The 23,299-nt window shown below is 35.0% G+C and overlaps 1 protein-coding gene across 5 annotated transcripts in view; it reads left to right on the forward strand.

Annotated features, from left to right (window-relative positions):
* LOC149797360 (scavenger receptor cysteine-rich domain superfamily protein-like) overlaps positions 1-23,299 on the forward strand; it is a 150,496-nt gene that overhangs the window by 111,995 nt on the left and 15,202 nt on the right. For all 5 annotated transcript variants that reach the window (XM_089962109.1, XM_089962106.1, XM_089962107.1 and 2 more), the window contains 3 exons: positions 10,133-10,311; positions 17,569-17,722; positions 18,108-18,310. In XM_089962109.1, coding sequence (XP_089818235.1) covers positions 10,133-10,311; positions 17,569-17,722; positions 18,108-18,310 — 536 coding nt within the window. The remainder of the gene's footprint in view (positions 1-10,132; positions 10,312-17,568; positions 17,723-18,107; positions 18,311-23,299) is intronic.

Below are 23,299 nucleotides of genomic sequence, written 5' to 3' on the forward strand. Positions count from 1 at the left end.
AAAGCGTGCACATATGAAGCTGACCACGATATTTGTCTCTAGGAAGATAAAATAGTAACTTACTGTTAGTGTTGTAATCAACGGTCTGTAATCGATTCTGGCTTACATATTCACAACTTAATTGGCAAATTACCAAACTCTAAAAGTGGGTTGACCCTGCCTCGTGATAAATATACAGGTCCATGGAATCCTCTAGACAAGCAGTTTGATGAAGATTCCAATCTGATCCCGGAGTAGGAGCCGTACAATCAAGTCGACGCAATCGCAATGCGACATGATATATGTTACCGTCACAACTTAAACAATAAATCTGGTTTGCGACCGTAATATGCTTGATGAGCTAAACGATATGAGACCGAATGGGATTAGAGAGAGAGAGAGAGAGAATTGATCGTAAGCAAGTCTAATATATTACTGGAGCAAAATATAATCTGGGACTTGGAAATCCCCGACTTGGTAAAAATGTACTTTATGATACTTGATTTCAAAACATTTTGGCACATGACCTTCACAAAAACAGAAAAACAAAAATCGTTTACTAAAAAAAGAAACGTTTACTCGACGAAGGGTTATCGCTAACTCCCCTGATGATATATGGGCAATATATCTAGCTGATATGGCGCACATTGAAAATAATAATGTACTTGATGAATACAGCTGGTATGTTTAGTAAATACGCGATTAATGTGCTTGTTACTGACAAGATAGTTAAAACCAAAATCGATTCGTTGCGAGATATTATTGACAGCACAGAAAGAAAACCGAACAAGGTATGGACAAATCACGGAGCGGAGATGTATAATTCGAATAGTTTCTGGAACAAAATAACATTACCAAATACACCACAGGAAATGAAGGGAAAAGTGTCATCGTCGAGGTATTTAATCTCGTAATAAAAACGATATGCCAGCAACCTACAGCCCAAATAGACAGATACGTCGACGAACAGCCAAAGATCCTGTTGAAGTAAAATAATAAAAAATAAAACAAGTGGAATGTCATCAAATGAAACTGTAAATAACGCAATACTGGCAAAATGGCATATGTACAGAAGACACAACATTAGCATGGGTGATATAGTTAAAATTTCGTTGGTGAAGGACACGCTTTAAAAAGGATTCACTAGTACCTGGTCCGAGGAAGTATTTGTTGTTGATAAAACTGTAACAATAATACCTGTGACGCAGAAGCTGAAGGATTCAGCGGGAGAAGAAATTATTGGAAGTTTATATGAACAGGAGAGACAGCTGACAGAGCAGAATATATTTTGCATCGCTCAAGTAAAACCAAGAAAGGACGGTTGGTCAAATGGAGAGGCTATGGAGACATTTTTAATAGTTGGTTACCAACTAGTGCAATCTAAAATCTTTGATTAAATCGTCAGCAATAGAGTCTTTGTAAATTGTATTGTTTTCCGGAAGGACAGACTTACATTTCACCGGTCTGCATAACGATATCAAATATTCCTGCTATTGCTACTACGCTCTCTGTCATTAAGTTAAAAATCTTAACCAGCTAAAATCAAATTTAATATTTTTCGACGGCCATAAACTTTAAGCTGTCTACAATTCATGAATGGCTTTAATAACTGCCAGAATATTTATTCTCAGAGACAGTAAAATTTTATTTTCTATCTAATTAGCGAGGTGATATTTTACATTGTACAGCGATTTTGCTGCGATATAAACTTGCTTGTCTGCATGTACTATACCTGGCTCATCAGAGAATACATATGTTTCTAGTTCATATAGGAGATTCATTGAATCCTGATGTTTTACATGCCAACTATCATTATTATTGGAATTTGTCGAATCTTGATGAGCTGACTGATCCAACGTATCACGATCGATAAATATCGGCGTAAAGATTAAATACTTTTCGCAAACAAGAAATTTGTTTGAGACATGTTACATATCAGACTTACCTAATTTACTGTAATAATATGCCGGAAGAAATATGAAGAATTGTCAGGGTTAAAATCTTAAATCTGAACTTTTATCCGACTCTATCAAGTTCCTTATGAGCTCCAAAAATATAGGAGATTATCATGACCTATACCTTATCAGAGATGTCCTTTTGCTTGCATATATATTTGGAAACTACATAGATGTCAGCGCTGATAAATACTTACTCGACCCCGCGTGGTACTATTCGGCAGCCGGATTAAGTTGGGGTGCATTACTGAAACACTGTAAAATAAACCTAGAGCTGTTAACAGAGCTTGATATGTTCTCCTTTATAGAACGTGGAGTCCGAGGTGGAATTAGCGTTACAATAACATATTATGCCAGAGCTAATAACAATCTACCTGACTATGATAGTACAGCACCACCAATTTATATAGCTTATCTAGATGCTAAATATATGTATGACAATGGACTTTTGGAGTATATGCCTTATGGCCGGTTTAGCTAGATTGGTGAAAAATAGTTTTTCAAAGTAATTGATAACCATACCTATGTACAAAATGAAATCTAGTGATAATTATCAAGATTTTTATGATAACAAAGACACGTTTGATCTTTCAGATTATTCAAAAAGGAGCAGATTTTACTATGATGGTAATAGAAAATAATAGGAAAATGTAAAGATGAGATAGACTTTCTTCCTATCGTTGAGATTATCGGATTGCGTAATAAAATGTACTGTCGAAAATTAGCTGATAATAAAGTTAACAAACGAGTTAAGGGAATGAATAGAAATGTGGTAGGTAAGGTGACAGGATTCAATAATTATGAAGTTGCATTAGACTTATTTTCTAGTTATGTAGAGATGATGACAATAGGATCAAATTGTCATAAAACTGAGACCGAAGTTATTTTAAAATCTGGTCTTTGTAATTTTGAGGATATAAGATACTGCTCTGATGGGATAAATACATTTGCATCAGGATATAACATGTCTGATAGTGTTGATTTTAGCAAATGTGATTTTTTAGATTGGTTTTTACAGTTAATTTCGAGGGATTTCATATAGATTTTGTGTGATAATAAATGACAGTACGAGCCGCCATACTGATAAAAATAGCAAAAGAGAGTACCTGACGACCAGGTTGATGTGATGTGATGTGAGTTTGATTTTTAACGTAGCTTTAACAATTTTTCAGTCATATCGCTACGATGTCTGCAATGTGGCGGTTTATAGTGATGTCTAGCACTGGGGCATCATGCCGCAGACATGTAGCATGATGTCCCACCCAGTCACATTATCCTGACACCAGGCTGACCAGTCCTAACACTAACCTCTTAATGCTGAACGCCAAGCGAGGCAGCTGTTAGTACCATTTTTAAGTCTCTGGTATGACTCGGCCGGGGATCGAACCCTTGACCTCCCGCATCCGAGGCGGACGCTCTAACCACTAGGCCACCGGAGCGGTGACGACCAGGTTGAATGATATTGGATGTCTCTTATCTGGGGTAATTGTTATATTTTTACACTACGAGTAGAGATACTGTCTGGTGAAGTGCGAAACGAAATTTTAGAGATTCAGATGGTTGTCCAAGCTGATTTTCAATTTTGCAATTGTTGGATCGCTAAGCGAGAGAGAGTTTGTACTATAATACACCCCCTAAGTGAAAACAGGGAGCTTTGAGGTTCGGAGGTGTCAGGCGAGTTGCACCTGAAATTAGTTATTTTTTTACAATTTTACAGTTACCTGTTAATGTATTTCTCGTCTTTTCATTGTGTTCCAGGCGCTCTCCAGTTAAAATAGCTGTTCTCGCGGAACGCAAGACAATATGTCTACCGCATTTGGTGAACTCGAACACATGTCATTTTCACTTGTCGATAGTTTGTTTCTACTCCTTAACCACACGGGTACCGCTCTTTTACAAATATACAGATGATATATATATATATATATATATATATATATATATATATATATATATATATATATATATATATATATATATATATATATATATGTATATATATATATATATATACCTATACGAAGCAGAAACTGATCAAAACACGTGTGTAAGTTACTGATTACTTTGTAAAATCAATTCCCAGAGAGATATTAATAGCGCACAGCCATCTAACAGACTTACAAATTCCAGCGAGTTATTAATAGCGGATTTAACTTTTGTGTGAATGGTAGGAATAGTCCTTTTGTCTGAATGTTAGGTATAGTAAATCTGTCTGAAATATGCGATTCAAGTAAAAACAACAATACTATAATGAACGTTTGTTTGCATATTCTATTTTGTATGACGACTATATTGATTCAGTGATACGTCCGAGAGGTAGGTAATCAATAACGATATAGAATTTTTTGCCTCAGCAAAATTGTTTTCGTATTTGTTTCGAGTAACGGTGGGGTGGGGGCTTGGGAGTGTGTAATCATGCTTCGACCTAATACAAAATAGGGTTTTGGCGAAGAAACCTTATTATTTTCTACAAGGCACATCTATTATTCCAATATATGATCGTGATAAGAGTTTATTTTGGTACTTTCTGTGCTTAACACATATCTGGAAACTTTCAAATTAACGTCAGCGGTTAGCGTTAAAAGATACTTTACTTACTTAAGAATAGCAACCATTAAGAGCTGAAGATAAAACAAGATATATATGATATAAACTAATGAGAAAGAATGTATGAAGTCTGTGAATAAAGATAATAATGTTGTTTAACTGGTTTAATTACAGCCTGCAGCATGTCATGTGGAAAGGGTAAAATATATTTAAGAAGTTCAACTTCGGGAAAATTAAATTGCCCCGTTTCATTACATGCATCATAAAATGACACATTAAAATCTTAAATATCAGTAAATGTATTTGGTTATGGTAATGGGTTAGTAACTGAGAAATGTAACCAGGATTTCAATTTAGTATTTATATGTGATGGCAAAGAGGTCTTTTAGCATTAAGTAAACCACTAACCTGGTTAATACATTCAAATGGCTACGACCACAATACGCTGTATATATTGGATTAAAATGATAAACAATAGTAATACCTCAGAAGCGGAAAAGAAATATTTTAATATTGAAAAGGTATCAAAATGAATAACGTATGTCTCTTTGTTTACATCAATTTTGGAACATATCACGATAAACTTAATATTGAAGTGGCGTGGATAACAGCCTTCAATTTTCAAAACGACTCATTTGTGGGCATGCTTACAATATAATCAGAGTGGAGCGAGACAAAATGAATCAGAAAATGTCTAGATGGTTTATATCATGGATTATAAAGATAAAAAAATGAATCTAAGAATCCAGCAACACATATTTCAATAGAGCAATGGAGCTTACCGTAAAAGTATCGGTGCCGCCATATAGTGACTTAGATAAAGTTCTAGCATATATATATATATATATATATATATATATATATATATATATATATATATATATATATATTCAATTGAATTAAATGGTGTTGAAAAGGCTGTTGTAAATAGTTCGAACACATCAAATTTTACGAAACTTTTTTCCTTCTCCAAAGGGAGTAGACTGTTGCGTTCGAGCACAGGGGTCGGTAACCTACGCGAAGGACGGAAAAAATCTCGATTTTAACGGTGTTAATCTCTTACTGGTGGCACACGCTCGTTCGTTTTGTAATTAATCCAGAAGAAAAAGTGGCCAGCTGCGTAAAATAGGTTCCTAACATATTTTTAAGGGTTAAACTACGTAACAAGAACAAATTAAAACCCAAAAAGCATTCACTTTTCCAAATATAAATTGTTTTTCACAAAATATAAAATCAAAGTTAATGAATTAGAAATAACTTATGGAATTATATGAGTTCTCGTAATATTTCATAAAAGTGCAATCAATTCGTAATCCGGAAACTATCCAAAATTGTTTAGAATGAAAGTTATAACATGCTTATGTGCTAGCACCACAAATGATACTTAATATCCAACAGGCTTTTCCAGAAGGCATATCCATTGAAAGTAGCATATGACTAACGTCCTAGAATGTTTCAGCAGCAGGTACGATGAACAGACCGCTGTTTCGGACAGTCCATTTGCGAACAATACACCTTAGAACAAAGATGAACAGATGGTGATTCCGACAAGGTTGAGGGTGAACAGACCATTCCCCAGGGCAGTCCACCCACGTAATAAAGTTCCCTACAAAAGTTTAACCCGAGACTTCTAACCGGGTTAGACGTTTATATATCAATTGACTCACTGTTGGTCGTCCCCTCCCTGCTGCTGTCTCTCAACCAAACATTATATTTTTACCTATGCGACCTAGGATCATGTAAATTGATCGTGATAAATCAATGATGAATCTCTTGGGCGTGGGAGAATTGTTTTTAAATCTTAATGATATCCATGTTCTCTGATGGATGTTTCATAGTGTGTGAGTGTGTATCAACACCATTAAAGACAATCAGAATATTGCAGTTATCACTGATCATTTTAGGTATTTGTGTACATAGCTGAGTATCATCTATAATATCTATGATTTCGTCACTGCCTCAGGACAATATCCGAGATAATTTGATTGTTTCATAAAATCACATCAATGTATACAACAAGATTATTAATACATTCATGAAGACCATCCACAGATGGAAAATTATCAATGTCGGTGACAAAATCTATAATATCACCCCCCTTTATCCGACGATTTCGCACCGTCATAAAAAATCTTTCAGCATATCGTAGCATCGCTGAGCAACTGCATATGGTACCACTAAATACATCTTATCCCACTTGAGCCATTTCATTATCAGGTTAAGCAACAATTGCGTCTTTCGGTATCCAGATGGATCTATTATAATTGCTCTGATATAATTTGGTACCACTGGATGATGCTTCACAGGCTCATGTCACTGAGAAATCAATAATATTGTAGAAAAATATTACATAATATGAATTTATATTGTGTTCGATGTAGAGCATCCACTCCCACCAGTAGATTAACAACAATAACGACGAGGAATAAAAATAGTGCACTTGCAAGTAAATGTGTGAAATGTGGTACAAGCAAATACAGATCTATCACCCACTTGACTAATGTAAATGGTGGTAATATCGCTACTTCACTGGAAAAATTAACAGGAGCTCCATGGGCTAAATATCTTGGTAAAAACATCTTCCTTGATATAATTATTGTCGTCCGGAACCTGACATAATATCTAATATCTAACTTGATGAGAAAAAACCAACAATGATCTGGAGAGTATCCAATAAATGAGATTGATCAAGCGTGCCACGTTCATGATGGCGCGTATAAAAATTCAGATCTACAACAACGACATATTGCGGACGTAAAGTTGATAAACACGATAAAGTCTATTAAACATATCTCAGAGAATCACCTGCTAATTGGCTGGAAAGATCTACGATGAAAGGTATACTAGTTCTATGGGCCGGTAATTGATCATAGATAACTATTATAATGGAATCAATTTGTTAAATCCCAAGAGGATTTTGAAGGGTTGGAGAAGCAATTAGTAAACTTGACGATGCAGCGGGTGTCGCATGTTCTGTTACCGCAGATTGCTTAGCACGACAGGCAATATGCAAATGTATCTACCACCACCTAAATAAATTCAGTACGCATTTGTTTATGTCTGTACTCCCAATGAAGTTCATCAGGCAGACATTTTGTTTTTACCAAACGATACCAACGAAACTGGTAAACGTCTACCGCGCACATATAAATAAGCGTTGTCTGTTGCTTACGTTGAAAGTTGATATAAAGAAACAGAACGATATCAACTAAAACAGCAACTGAAGTTGCATCTGCGTTTAAACAAATTTACCGACGAGGGCCCGGACCTCAAGGTCACACTTGCTACAGGCTGATCCTGGCAAGGAATTTCTTGGCGCAGTAACGTTGATGATGAAAATGCATAACGTCATAGTCAGACGATAACACACAACACTTCATCGCGATCAGGCAATCTTTGAGCGATTTAATGGACACTTCCTTAGCAATCGTTTGGATTTAAGTATACGCAGGAAATATCTCTGAATAAAGTTCAGAAATGCAAGAGATCTCCTGAATGAATTGCAAGACTGTCAAGTGCGATAGTTGCGTTAAATAATGCAATTCCTCGTGGAATTTCTGTGATACCCGCCAATGCGGTTACGACAAAAACACAAACCAGTACAAAGACATGAATCTTTCTCAAAACAACCAGTACTAGATAATGTGATTCTCAGATATATACATGAACCTTGTTAACTTCAATGTGGTTAAATAAACGACTGATCCAGTATCGAGTGTAACCACACATAACATTTTCAACGTGGTACAATCTACGGGTAAATCTGCAATCTACAAACAGAATACAGCGGCTCTTCAACGCGAATTTGTATGTGAACAATTACACGTAATTTCTGAAGATACACAACTACTACCACCTTCACTTTTGTGAACTGGCTCCTCGACGTGGATTACAATCAAGACAAGTCAGTTTAACATTTTCACATGTGTGACTGAGGCCACTATTAATTATATTTACGGTAAATTGTTTTGGATTATTATTCGAATACCACCACACAACTAATGTGTTACATAAAGAACAGTGATTATGCTGTCATTGTTTCAGTGTCAAGATAAATTCAGCATCAAAATTAAAGTCGCGCTTATTTTCTTTAAAATTATTATTTGTCCCGTTGCCTATAACCAGTTAATTTTTTCTTTATTATATCATAGCCATTGCTAGTAATTGACCTTTATTTACTTTGAAGTTTATGATAACCCTTGGCAGCTGAGACATTCGTCTGATTCGAAACACTGCCAAATAAACTAAATTTGACCATTCGATGCTATCATCGAAAACACAAATATATATATCTGAAATAGTTAATCCTTGTGACCAATGAATTAGTATAGCATATCCTAGCATCCGTATAGATTTATCCATCATGATCGCGTTCTCAGCAACATCAATATGTAATGGTTACAGCACCTGGTGATATATGACTACCACTACCATAGTGTTGTACTTGAGAATGTTTGCCGATGGGACTATTTGTCTCCACGCTGCATTAGTTTTGTTAGCCTATCCTTGATTGCCGATAATGCTTTACTAACAACATCACCAACAGCATCAATACCTATTTCACACACAACGTCATTAGCGTTCATTCCCAATTGCTTTGTAATATGTATTGCTTTTGGGGCTATCGTTCTAAATAGCTCCTGAACAACTTCACCGAGTCCATCTTCGTAGATCTTGTTGTATGATGGTAATCCTGAATGTATTACCCTGCCATTACAGGGCCACCTTGAGCATTACGTATGATGATCTTTTTTTCTTGTCACTGATCTAACTGCATACCCTCAATCATCAGCGATTTCATCATCGGTGTAATCATCAACGATTTCATCGATGTGGTAACGATAACCTTTATGTCCATGATAACGACTGTAAATAATCCTTGACAAATAGCCGCTGCTTTAATAATGATTTCTGGGGAATTCGTATCGGCTCGTTCTCCACCAATCAGAATTTCTAGCCATTCAATATCGGCAAGGACATTATTAGGACAACGTTTATCGGTCGACAGCAAGTTTGGTTTTTTACGAGTGGTAAGTCCACTTTATGCTGCTCCTTCGTATTATTCCTCTCCTGCAGATTGCATGTAATATTGTGGTTCAGAAGGAGGCTGGTATTTTGCTGACTTAGCTTTTCTTTCAGGCTTTGTTTCAGGTCTTGTTTCTACGCATGATTTTCTCGTTGTTTCGGCTTCTTTGCAAATCGCATCTTTAGTTTTTCTTCTTTTTGTTTCCTTTTCTGTCTTAATTGTTCAATATGCTCATCTACTGCTTTGTCAAATATGTTAAATTGATTAACATCTCCCATATATATATATATATATATATATATATATATATATATATATATATATATATATATATATACAAACTTTTTTAAAAGAATATAATATTGATTAATAATTTTAGAAATGTGCTCAGACAAATGCATATTTACTGGTTATATTTGTTGATCAAAATATTTAAATAAGTTTTAAAGCAATGATTTTTACAATATAATGACATTGCAAAACTAAAATTTGTTAATGTAATTATATATTGAGCCAGAACCAGTGTTTTGATATCTACTAACATATGTTATGCTCGGGTATAGTTTTCACTGTTAACTGGAATTGAACCGTTTGCTATTTATTATAACATATTGTCGTCTTTCAGAATGTTACTACGAGTACAAAAACAATACAGGCACGGTGGTATCTCCTAATTATCCATCATATTATCCACCAAATTGGAGCTGTCTTTACATCATACAACCACTTGGACCTTCAAAGTTGGGACTGTACACACTGAAATTCAATCAAATGTACTTAGCTGATCAAGGAGACGAGGTTCAGGTAAATAATACAGACACACACTAAACAACGATATGCATTTAGTTGAACTAAGTTGACTTACGTATCAATGATTTTATCGAATAGGAGTAATTGTGTTAAATTAGGCAGCCTTATTACTTAGGCGGTCTTAAAAAATAGACTAAACGTACTGAATTGTTCTCACGCTTGTTTCGTAAAATATGAAGATATATGCTAAGGTGGCTTCGATAGATTTTTTTAAAAATATATATTCTGAATGGTATAATAAAATATGACAATGTTACTGTACACAACGGTGGTCAGCGTAAGAGTATATTCTTAGTTTTATTATAGTTGTATTTAATTACCTCAGTTATAACTCGAACAATCAGTTTTTACGTTATACGTCTGGTCAATCACGTACAGGAAAATACATATTTGTAATGATCTAAACAGAGAGTGAAAGAGAAAGTGAAAGAGACTTACCAACTAATCGATGGGATATTGACGAGAGAGAGAGAGAGAGAGAGAGAGAGAGAGAGAGAGAGAGAGAGAGGGTGGGTGGGGAAAATTAGCATGATATGTATAATTGTATATATTCGCTGTTAAAGTTGTTTGGATCTTAATAGAAAAAGATTTGATCTAACTTGTATGCTGTTTGCATCTCTGAATCCCAGGACGGTTACTATCAAATATACAGTGACATGATCATAAAATAATTATTAAGGAAAATTATAAAATTTTAAAATATTAATTTGTATGCTGTCTGTAATATATCGTATGCACGTTTAAACTCTTTTATCCCGGTAAAATTTACCCGAAATTTACCGTTAAACTGAGTTAAGATTAAGATTGCCCCCCAATTTTACCGACGGCTTTAACTCCAATGACTAAGGAACGTGGTATTTTTACGTCTGAAGTCATTATAAAACAAGCTAAACCAGCCACTAATATAGCAGTGATTTGACTGCACGGTCATTTGAAATTCAAATTAAAGATTGTCTGCATTATGCGGTCTCAACGTTTAATCAAAAGCGGAAAAAATGACTTTATTGTTCTCAAAACCGGCTACATGAATAAAGATGCAAAACCACGGATCATCCGAATGTACTGTTACAAACTTGGAAGTATTATGACAAGTGTATCCAGTAGAACAAACTACTCAATCCTTTCAAGAATATTACAAGCGCTCGAATCTTCGTAAATCTTTCTTCAATTCGAGACAAAATTATGTAGTCATACTATTTAGTTAATCATCGATCGAAAATGAAATAGAGAGAAGTAGATAGACAGAGAGAGGTATTCTCGTTTCATAGCAAACATATATTGTAACTGCGAGCACATATCTTCATTTGGCATGTTTTTTATGACCTAAAAATTATATATATTTTCTGTATGCAAATGAAAAGCATTCACACTGTTGTTTCCAATATTTTTCATCGTAGATTTCTTTATTCTCTCATTTTATCGATACACATACTCACCGTAGTTGTTGCATTGGTTGTTTCGTTTTCTTACATTTTCACAGAATCAGTATTCGTCTTATGGCCTATCTCACACCGATGCATTTACAGCCTTACTTAGGCGAGTCATTTGTTCATTAGTGACAAATATCAATGGCAGGAAATACTGTCATCAATTTTGCGATGGTCATAATTGTAAACATAATTACTCCTAAACGATGAAATCCAAAATTATAGTAACTGCGAATGCGGGGTCTTCAGATATGGAAGATTAGATAAATAAATAACAAACATTAACAGATACATCTTCATTTAAATTTAAATAACATTTTCTGTTATGAACCCACTGCTCAGCCTTCCTCTAAAAATGGCATTATTATTATATTTTTTTAATTATATTTTTATTTGACCTCTAATTTAACCCAGTTTCACTATTTTTCTCCTCAAATTTAGTTGAGTGCATTTAGGTATTAATACCAAATTTGTTTGGTCAATAGGCAAAGATAGCTGCACAAGAAACGCTCGTCAATTGGCTATTTCAGTATAACCTTTTCACATATAAATTTTTCATGACGTTCCTGTCCAATGATTTTCACCTGTTTTCATTGCTTTATGTCAGGAGTTTAACACAATTGACCTTTAGCGAATCAACATATTTGATTCTATTTTTGTGTGTGGATACAACAAAATAACAAAACAAATTATTAACAACAAATCATAGTGAAATGTATAGTTAGAATTTCATCGTTAGAGCTCTCCATACGTTGGTTCAAGGCAGAGAGTTAAGTGGGAAATGGATATAAATTGTATAATGTACTGGTAGGTAAAACTAGACCAGTGCACGGTACTTCTCTTGGTTTCATTTATTTATAGCTTCCGTATAGCATGTGTAGACGAGCTACCAAGACACAATATGGAATAAAGGATGCACTTTATAAATAAATCGAACTTATGTACAAGTAGCAATTAAAAGGCAATGAATTATGATTTTAGGTAAGTGATGTTAGTATCAATTACATGGTGACTTCCACAACGTTACAAAATCCGCGATGGAATGCATTATTTGGTTTTAGAAAAGTGATTTGATTTGCTTGTTTTGTCATATTACAGTCACTCATTTCTGTGATACACAAGTAAAAAAATATAAGATGATTTCGACTTTAATGTCGCTTCGCAGTATAAAGAAATGACGGTTTATTTTGTTGTTTGGGACTTTACATGATAGACTATACGTTGCGGCCAGACTAACTGGAGGAGGAAAACCCCGGTAAGACCCATCGACCTCCAGAAAATGAGTGGCAAGCTTTCTTAAATTTAGACCACTCAGCCAGCAGGGACCCATAGTTATAACGGCATAATGCATAAGATAAACCGTTATGAGTGTTTCGATTAATTTGCCGTGTAGCCGTAAACAAACACATTTTACTACACAAGATAAATTCTGAGATTATGTCGACCTTCGTCATACATAGCAATACCTGTAGAATATATACTTTAAAGTATTAAAGAGTGAGGTAAAACAATTACGAAGTAATACATATATGTTGCGATATGTATAGTTTAAATACAATACAATCTAGTTAGATGAAATTTTAGGACATTTCCATCTCTAAAAATGCCTGTTAAATGCACGATTACGATATTTTAAAGTCGTAGAGATTAATTTAAGAGAAATAGTATTGTATAAGCTACGTTCTGGGGCGGAAACGGTTAAAGATTAGTACGAAGGAAACTTCAACAAATTGATTATTTGAAACTCATTTTTCTTAATCACCAGGCTAACGAAATCGCCCAAGCAGATGAGAGAGAGAGAGACGCAGAGAGACAGAGACACAAAGAGAGAGACTATGCGTGATTTGGATTTTTGACATAAGTTTAACAATGTTTCAGTCATGCCGCTACGATGTCAACAGTGCGACAGTTTATAGTGATGTTTAGCATTGGGATATTGCCACAGACATGAAGCATGATGTCTCACCCAGTCATTATCCTGGCACCAGGCCGACCAGTCCTAACACTAGCCTCGTAATGCTAGGCACCTAACGAGGCAGCTCTTAGTACCATATTTATAAATCTTCGGTATGACTTGGCCGGGGTTCGAACGCGCGACCTCCCGCACCCAAGGCGGACGCTCTAGCCACTAGGCGACGGGAGCGGTCAGAGAGAGAGAGAGAGAGAGAGAGAGAGAGAGAGAGGACAGAGAGAGACAGAGAGAGAGAGGAAAAGAGAGAGAGAGAGGTGGGTATTGCCTATGTTATCTTCTTTACTGTTTTCATACTTTTCTGCACAAGCGCAAAACATATATCAGAGTCTATATGTACTTCTATCAATTATGATATTCTTTATGGTTCCACGTCAGCAGATGATATTGTTTTAATTGTTATACCTTTCACTTGGATTCTTTTATCCACAGAAACCGTCCGCGTTGCTGGGACCTCGGAGCTATCTAAATTTTAAATTGTCCGTCCTGCTCTGGTGTTATAAACAATACCATAAGCGGCACGTGTCAATAACCCTTGCATTCGAGTACGATTTTAATGTAGAAAATAATAGAGTTTGCATAGCATGGTCTAATAATCTTGCAAAACATTGTTGAATGAATCACACATATTTGCCCTAGATGATTCATTATTAGTATGACCTTGAAATTGACCTATATGGCACGAGTTATTAATTGGGAAAATGACATTAATTTGGTGTAAAGAGATTATAATTGTCATTGCTTTAAATTGTAAGCCATGATAAACTACCAATGCGTACTATAATACTCTGAAGGATAGTTTTGCATTGACTGAATCTTGAACTACTTTTGACGCTCACGCTTTTAAACCGTTGTGCTACAATGGGTATAAGATCAAATATGTAATATAATTGATATCATCGCTGCTTTGAGAGAAAAATATAACCAAGTGACACAGCTTCCAGTTTTATGTATGGAAGCAACGAATAAGATACTCGTAATGAAGAGAAGTGAGAGCGTAAAGGGTTTTGTAAAACAGTTCTAACAAACTTAGTAAATACAAGAAATGAATATTTGATGCAAACTAATTATCATGAGTTGCTTATAAAAGACCAGCAGGATAATCCCATAAAAATGGATTATTGACATTCAATATTTTTCATCACATTTTGAACACAATAATAATATCTGTATATAGTGAACTTTTAGAGGCAAAAGTATAAAAAAGTACGTCGATCACATGTTGGAAACATTATTGCATTAGATATGTTTTATAATACGACAATTATTGTTTTTAAAAATCATACAGAACAATTATGTAGCTTAATACGATTAACCACAATAAAACATTATAACTGACCATTTCGTGCACAAGGGGGAAATATTTTCGTAGCAAAGGGTTTATACAAATGATGCTGATTATCAGTGGTAACGAGACAGGCGTATGAAAAGTATAACAAATAATATAAAATATTTTAACAATGATACATATTTTCCACCCGGTCTGCTTTGTCTGAGAACGTGAAGTGGATGACCTAAATGACGTATTTAGATACATCTTTAAAATACGAAAACCAGAAACGTTTGGCGAGTGTATATGATTCTACAGCCACAAAATTAAGGATGTGCTTAGGGAAAAAAGAGAACATATAGCCTTGTCAACAATCTTTGATAAAACTTTGTTTATGTGGTAGAATTATTTGATAAAACATTAAAACCGAAATGTGGAAATATTACACTCAGAGCGAAGCCAATAAAATGTGAATATGATTAAGATAAAATACTCTGGAGAAAAATAGGTCTAGTATCCTATCAGTTTATTGATTTAAATATTCTGAAAAAGACTAAACTAAATTAAGTAACTGACAAACGTAAAACGTTTAATTTTCTTTAGCGAACAATGATTTAGCAGGGGAATAACAGCACCATCTAGGTTTGCAAAATAGCAATCAAGAAATGCTTACAATTAGATATTGCAATTGCGCAGAGCGAAGATCCGACCATGCTATAGAACGGCGCAACGAAAAATGTCGAAATGTAAACAGCATGTTAATTTGAGGAAACCAAACCGGTATTTTTTCTGGCAGTGAATGCGTACTCACAAGGCTTGCGAGACTAAACCATCGACAAAAGTCAAATCCCATTCCTGTTCATTTTCTGAAACAATACTTGCTTCATCAGCAGCTTCCGTATTGCCACTTTGAGTATAAGCATCCATTGCAGGCGCATACCAACACGATGTATTTGTTTTAGCAATTTGTCCTGAAGTAATACTATTCCGCAATTTCTAATGTTGTAAACAATAATGTAGATATATCTATCTATCTATCTATCTATCTATCTATATATATATATATATATATATATATATATATATATATGTATGTATGTATGTGTGTGTGTGTGTGTGTGTGTGTGTGTGTGTGTGCACGAACGTATGTATTTATAGAGAAACAGAAAAACATGAATAAATATTATGTTTTGGTGATACAGTACATAACATGACACAATTATGTCAGGCGCATTCTGAATTATGTAATATACAAATCAATTTCAATCCGCTCGTAGACTAAATATTGAGAGTGTTTGCCTCTGGTGTCATCTATTTTTATGACGAATGTGATTGTACAGTCATATACAAATATTTAAATTTTTTTGTTGAATCCCAACTTTCCGGGGTATGTGAAAACGATGTAGGCCAAAACCATTCTCATGACTATTTGGAAAATACGTACATATGTGCAAATGATGCATCAAGCAATTATTAGTGCATGGACCGGCGGTGATGGGAAGCTTCAGACAGAGAAGCAATTAATAGTTTTAACATCTTTGGATAAACCCACCCAGCTTCTATCCCTACTCCCGAGGCCCTTTCCACGGCCACCCAATTCTCTCAGAAACATAGATGCGACACAATCATTGCCAATTTTAGCATTCTGTATCTCTGTACATCTTTTTATTTTGTATTTTACATTACATTTTAAATCCCGCTCTGCTCTTATGTCTTGTCTGCTATTTGATATCATTAGGTCTGTGTGTATGCATGCGAATACCAACCCCTTTTCTATGTAATGGTGCGTTTGTGTTTGCATAAGCACTCCTTACGATTACGTGAGTGAAGGATATTTGTCTGTATGTGTGAGTCGAAAACATTTGTAAGCATATGAGTCATTTCAGTGATTTTCTAGTGTTTTGGTGTTATAGGGGTAATACGGTGGTACTTTTATAAAAAGATGATAGGAACGTTAAAAATTATATAATGGTTGTAGGTTGTTTATGGCTGGTTTCACGTATATTTTGAACCCTTAATTCACATATTATTGTTTGTTGGAAATTAGTGTAAATGTTGGTAAATATGTATTATCGTGCTCAGTCAGACGGTGTGTTGGTTAGTAGCTATATATGTTGGATGTTGTTGGTCAGACGGTGTGGATGCTGTTCACAGATAAGTGGGTGATGGTGAGGTAGACAGTGTGCCGTTATTATGTGTAACTTCTGTCAGTTAGATGTTATGTCGATCGATAGGTGTGGTTGTATCTAAAACCTATAAATACTTTTAACATTACATTTCCCATTATACGTATATAGCTTTCAAAATGCATGCATCATATTAGGCTCCATTTGTCCTTATCGAGCAATTTTAATAATATTAATTGCCCTTATTCATATTGCACCATTATCAATAATAAATCAATTAAACATAACCTTTTCTATATAAGAATGAAAGTGATGCAGACGCTTTAGTTCTTCTCATTTTAAATTTCAAAAGATAAGATATTTTCAAAGATAGTTCAAATGCACATCTTGTAATTGTTTCGAGATATATGTCGCTTAAAGGATTTCGTTTCCTATGGAGCAATTTAATATCTTTCAAAGGTACGTGACGGATTTCCCGGTACAAGATTGTATAGCTGGAAGGGTTACTCGTACACATCTGCAAACCAATCGCCAATTATTGCCAAGGAATTCAGCATACATTTTCATTCAGACAACAATGGTCAATATCAAGGATTTCGGGCACAGTGGGCACGTGTGTATTGACTCCCAATAAAGAAAGAGCCGTAGTATATACAATTGTGATAACACTTATTTCTTTCACGCTGATAGATTGAATAGTATGGCCAATCAATATTTGTCTTATATGCCTATCAGTTGATAAAGCAGAACTATAAAGGAACTGCATGCTCTATATTTTACAAGTTACAAATTTATACCTTTACAATTTTAATAATGATTTTTTTTCTAAGCGATATCGTTTTAAATCCTGAATTAGCTGTAAAGTGAGTTATAAACTTCCAATAAGTGTGACATTATGTTCAGTATCATGAACAAGGCAATGTTGTAGATACCCGAGAGAATAACATTTGACATTCATTTAAACGAACCTCCAGTTTTATTTTATAACATATTTGTAGCATCAGCTCTAGAAGATGCATTGACGGCCGGTTGTACGCCAGCTGGATGGAACATCAACATCAATACTACGATTCTCCGCATGTTTTATCCTGACGTGAATCCTAATGAAATATACATGAACCTGCGACCATGTACAGGAAAAATTGTCAGCGATGGATTGCAATTTCTACATGCATATTCATCGTGTAACACTCAAAGCCAGGTAATATTTTTCCTTAATTTAGCAACCCAATTTTAAATTAAGAGATTATGACGAATTTCAGTTATTTGCTTCAAAATGAGATTTGAATTAAATACATTTGACATCATATCCACAGTAATAGTATGAGGAGAACTGCTGTGACTGATACACTTTAAAATCTTCATATTCCAACTTTCAACTCTGTCTCTAAATTATGAAGCTATTCTATCTTATACATATTATCCCAAGACTCGACATCTACACTTTGCAAACAACACTGTCATTCGGCATTGAGTTATATAAAGTGATGCAAATTTACTGATCTCGTTTGTGCTTGTTGTTTTTGTTATTTGTCTCTGTTTTTCAATTACCTTCGAAAAATGCTCAAATAAAATCGAATTTTCTAAGACTTGTTGCAACGTAATTTTGACTGTTCATTGTTAGTTTGTCCCTGCTGATTTAATCAAGTCATGACACAAGCGATCCCATGCTTCCATTATCCTAGAAAGTATTGTTATTCGCCATGAGGTTTTATATATTTGAAGACAAAGAAGAGGAACTGACAAGAGGTTTTCACAGCGCTTAAAAAATCTCAAACAAGTAATAAGCAGAAATAAACATGATTGCACTTGCTATTATATACATATGCATATGGTGTGATACCGTTTGCTAAAGGAAAATAAAATAATATAATTTTGAGAAAAGGAAAATTTGGCACAAAATATAGGCATATTGGTTGAGACGACAAATTGTAATTGATAAACAATGCTTTACATTGAGTGAACACAACGGGTGTTCTCCCGCAATGTCCTCCACCAAACAAAAACATTTAACAACTCTCCATTTCTTGATCACTACAAACTTTGATCATTCAGGGGGAGAGTGGAACATAGAATGAGCCACTTAGAGCTCCACCGTGATACAAAGCTAGTAACATACAAATATGCATTAAATATTACAAACCGAACCGAATATTAAGATTTAATCGTTAGATTTTACTTAATTATTTCAAGTAAGATCTCGTTAACTGACTTGAAACATTCATTAATGTATAATTAAATGTCACTATTAGCAAAATGACAATACAGTGACGCGTCATAATTGACACAACACACGTTGTTCAGTTTATCATATTTCCCCCATTACGAGGACAGTAAAGCAGTGATAACGACTGTTAAGAATACAACTTCTGCGATGATGATTTGACAGTCACAGATGTTTTCAGAAATGTGACGCGTGATAAGCCTGTGTTCAATAAAACTTTAAGTTATTTGATTATACTTCTTTCGCTATCGCATTGTTACTAACAATAAAAAAGTAAAAATATCACAACTAATGTATACAGTTGTATTGGATAGATTTTATCAAAACTTACACAGGTTTAATATTTATTTATTGCAATGGCTGAGATCATTACATCCAGCAGCAATAATTGCATACATTTTTGTTTTGAAAGCTATGTGTGTGATTATGTGTGTGTGTGAGTGATTAGGACTTTTAACGTAGCTTTAACATTTTTTCAATCATATCGCTACGATGTCTGCAGTGTGGCAGTTTATAGTGATGTCTAGCACTGGGGCAGCATGCCGCAGACAAGTAGCATGAAGTCCCACCCAGTCACATTAATTTGACCCCAGACCGACCAGTCTTAACACTAACCTTTCAATGATGAGCGCCAACCAAAGCAGGCGTTAGCATCATTTTGTAAGTCTTTGGTATGACTCGGCGGGGGTTTGAAGATGAAATGTGAAGAAAATATACCCAAAATGATAACTAGCAGTTATCCCTCTTACATACTGAAAATCCGAAGACTAACATTGCCATTACAGAGTATAAAATTGCTTATATCGCTTGACAAATGGTTCCTAATGTTTTGTTTAATTTGTATTCATTATTAAATAAATATTGAAAGTGGCATAGTTTTTCTTAATAGTATCAGTCCTTGAGGGCGCTCATTAACCAACGAAACCAGTTAGCCATTCACATATATAACGTGAACCTAATGAGCTCACGGACACACATCACATACTTGATATAATAATATATCCGAAATCTCAGCCAAGATTGGATATTGACCATATATATGAGATTTCAGATTGGGCAATGATTTAATATTGAATTTGTGAGGTGAGTTAAAACGTGTCCAGCTTTTGCAAGCATTGGCAAATCATTACCCTTTCGAGATTATGTTCTTAACAGGTTTTTTTTTAAAAAAAAATAGAAATAGTTTAAGGGGCTCAGATACTGCAGATTTCATTTCTTTCATTCCTTGCTCGTAAACATTAACATAAATACGAATGTGTAGATCTATAACCAGTAACAACTAAAGGTAGATTTATTTGCTACAAAATTATAATTCAAAGAGCAAATGTTCTACCAAATCAATATAATATTTAACACAGACATCATTATTGTTAAACTTATTTGCATTATTTGATTTACAGCAATATGGTATAACAATATTGTAAACATAGAAAAAAAAAAATAGATTTCATTTAGAGTCGGAACTGAATCACATAATAACAAATATTAGATACTTCATCGCGTAAAATTGTTGCGGTTTAATACAGTTATGTTCGTTGGGGTCATATGCTGTCATTGTTTTCTGATAAACTCTAAAACAGGCTTGTCATAGGGTGGAAACTATGTTGTGTGTATATATGTATATATTGACTGATATCCTTAATTGATTCTTCTTACGCCACTGCGGAATAAAACTGACTATATCCCGACATATGTAACTTTTTTCAATACTATTGGAGCATTCGATTTGTCATACAAATGTTGATAGTAACAAAATGTCCAGAAGGCAGGTAAGATAAACTGACATTGTCGCAGCCAATTAGTAATGATAACATTGCTCAACTTTTTCATTTAATAATTCGGGCCAATCAAATTTGCATGCAGTGATAGTTTAACATGCTGAAACACCACACATATTAAACTACGCAAGCTATAAGTAAAGTGTACCAAATATGTTGTAAAATTTAGTTATGTTAAACCAGTTTCTTAATATAGCAAACACTGTTGTATTTTAGTGTCTAACGAACAATTAACAATGTACTATTTTGCTATAGTAGTACCGAATGGCCGTTTTGCACTATTAGCAACCATATGTGTTCTCGGTCATCTGTCTTTATCTGCAATGACCAGCTATCCCCCACGCCACTCATATATGTTTGGTTACTTTTGTGTTAAAGTATTGCTAGAGATGTAAACACCCATGTGACGCGAGTATTCCAGTCAAGGGGGTTAGTGTCTGGTGCTGTCTCTGCACGCATAGGATATCGCATGAGGTTAACAGCATTTCCTTACAACTTTGGTTTAGTCTGCAGTGAGTTTGGAAGACAGGCACGCAACACATATATGGTTACGATCAATGTATGTACGCTGTCTATCATGTTATATTAATGTGTCTATTGTAACAGCTTTGCCGCGATCTATTTTATTTACAGTTTATTACATAGCAGTTCATTCTAGACTGTTTTTATGCTAGTGAACTGAGAGTTGAATAGATTGTCAGTGCTTGCGTATATGCAAATGTCTAATGCTCAAGCAATAGAATGCAACTCTAATATTCTTTATTATCATGTCGCAAGCAATGACGTAATCCTGCCAAATATTTCAAAATCAGATATATAGCAGAAACAACTGAAATCGCTGTTTCGTTTCAATATATCATATAGGTTCATATATAAGAGGCCCACAAATGTAATACAAATTATCTGAAACAAACAAAGAGTACCCTGATAATTTGGTACATTTGGCAGTGACCTTACAAATATAATGAACCAAACTCGTCCGTAGCAGATTTTTGAGGAAAACAAAACAAATAAGAGAATGCAGAATATCGTGCATAAAATAGCATACCCTGAAAAGAAATAGGATAACTCATCCACTGCTTCTTACGTTCTTCATCAGGTCTTTGAAGGTGATTCAGAGCAGATCAATTAAACAGGCACTTCCTGGCTCACAAGTATACGAATGACATATCAACTCTATTTGTTTTACAAGCTCATCCCACTGTTGCAAATATGAAGTAGGGCAAGAATGAAACGTTTCGAGGCTCTCTTTAGGAATAATGTGGATGAAATTCCCTACACAAGGTTCAGTATTAATGGGTTCTCGAGACAGTCGCTCTAGTTGAAACAATAGTTGAAATAATTCAGGATTCATGCGACCGCAGTTACTTTTCGGGACGTAATACTACAAACGAAACAAACCATTGACACAATTTCCAAATTAGAGAGACGCTTCACCCTCCCTTTAGTATAAGCATGACTATAGTATTTGCAGTTAAGACAACTTGCACGACAGCATCGCATAAAATATTGTGACCCACCTTTGCGCTGAATGCAGCACTACCACCGCCACCGGTAAGATTATTAAAACTACTTGTGAGCGAGCACAAAACTCAAATGATCCAAGGCACACAACAATCCGAAACCCTTGCGAAAGTAGACTCGTACGAACACAACTGTGTTCTGGACGAGGAAGAACAAAAACGTTGACTCAACTCTACTACCGCCACTGAGGCGGCTGAACATGTGCATGCAAAAATACAACGATCACATGTGCCCGAATTTAAATTTCAGAAGCGCAGTGGTCAGTTGAAAACCCACGTGGCCATTATACCACTTACCTTCAAAACAGGCAAAGACGCTCAAATGCTGCCGAACAATCTGATTCCAGGAATCGTGGTGGTGTTACAAAACGAACTGATTACGCTGGGGTCAAAGCATACAGTTTCCTAGCGTTCATCTGCTTATGTCACTTAATCTTGAAAAGGATGGATACTAAACTACTACTCTGTGGATTCGCTTCGGTGCAGCGCCATCATCGGTTAAATTGGCAGATGCATTGAAAAGATTCTCATAACGCTGAAGAACTACACCAGTGCAGGATTGGAATGAAACTCGAAAGATGTGACCATGTCGATGTCCATCCCGTATCACCCATTTAGTGGATCCAGTTACAAAGCTACACAAAAGTGGTTCACGCCAAGGTCAG

Source organism: Sinohyriopsis cumingii, chromosome 6 (assembly GCF_028554795.1).
Source record: "Sinohyriopsis cumingii isolate HCF-2022 chromosome 6, ASM2855479v2, whole genome shotgun sequence".
In the NCBI taxonomy this organism is placed as follows: Eukaryota; Metazoa; Mollusca; class Bivalvia; order Unionida; family Unionidae; genus Sinohyriopsis; species Sinohyriopsis cumingii.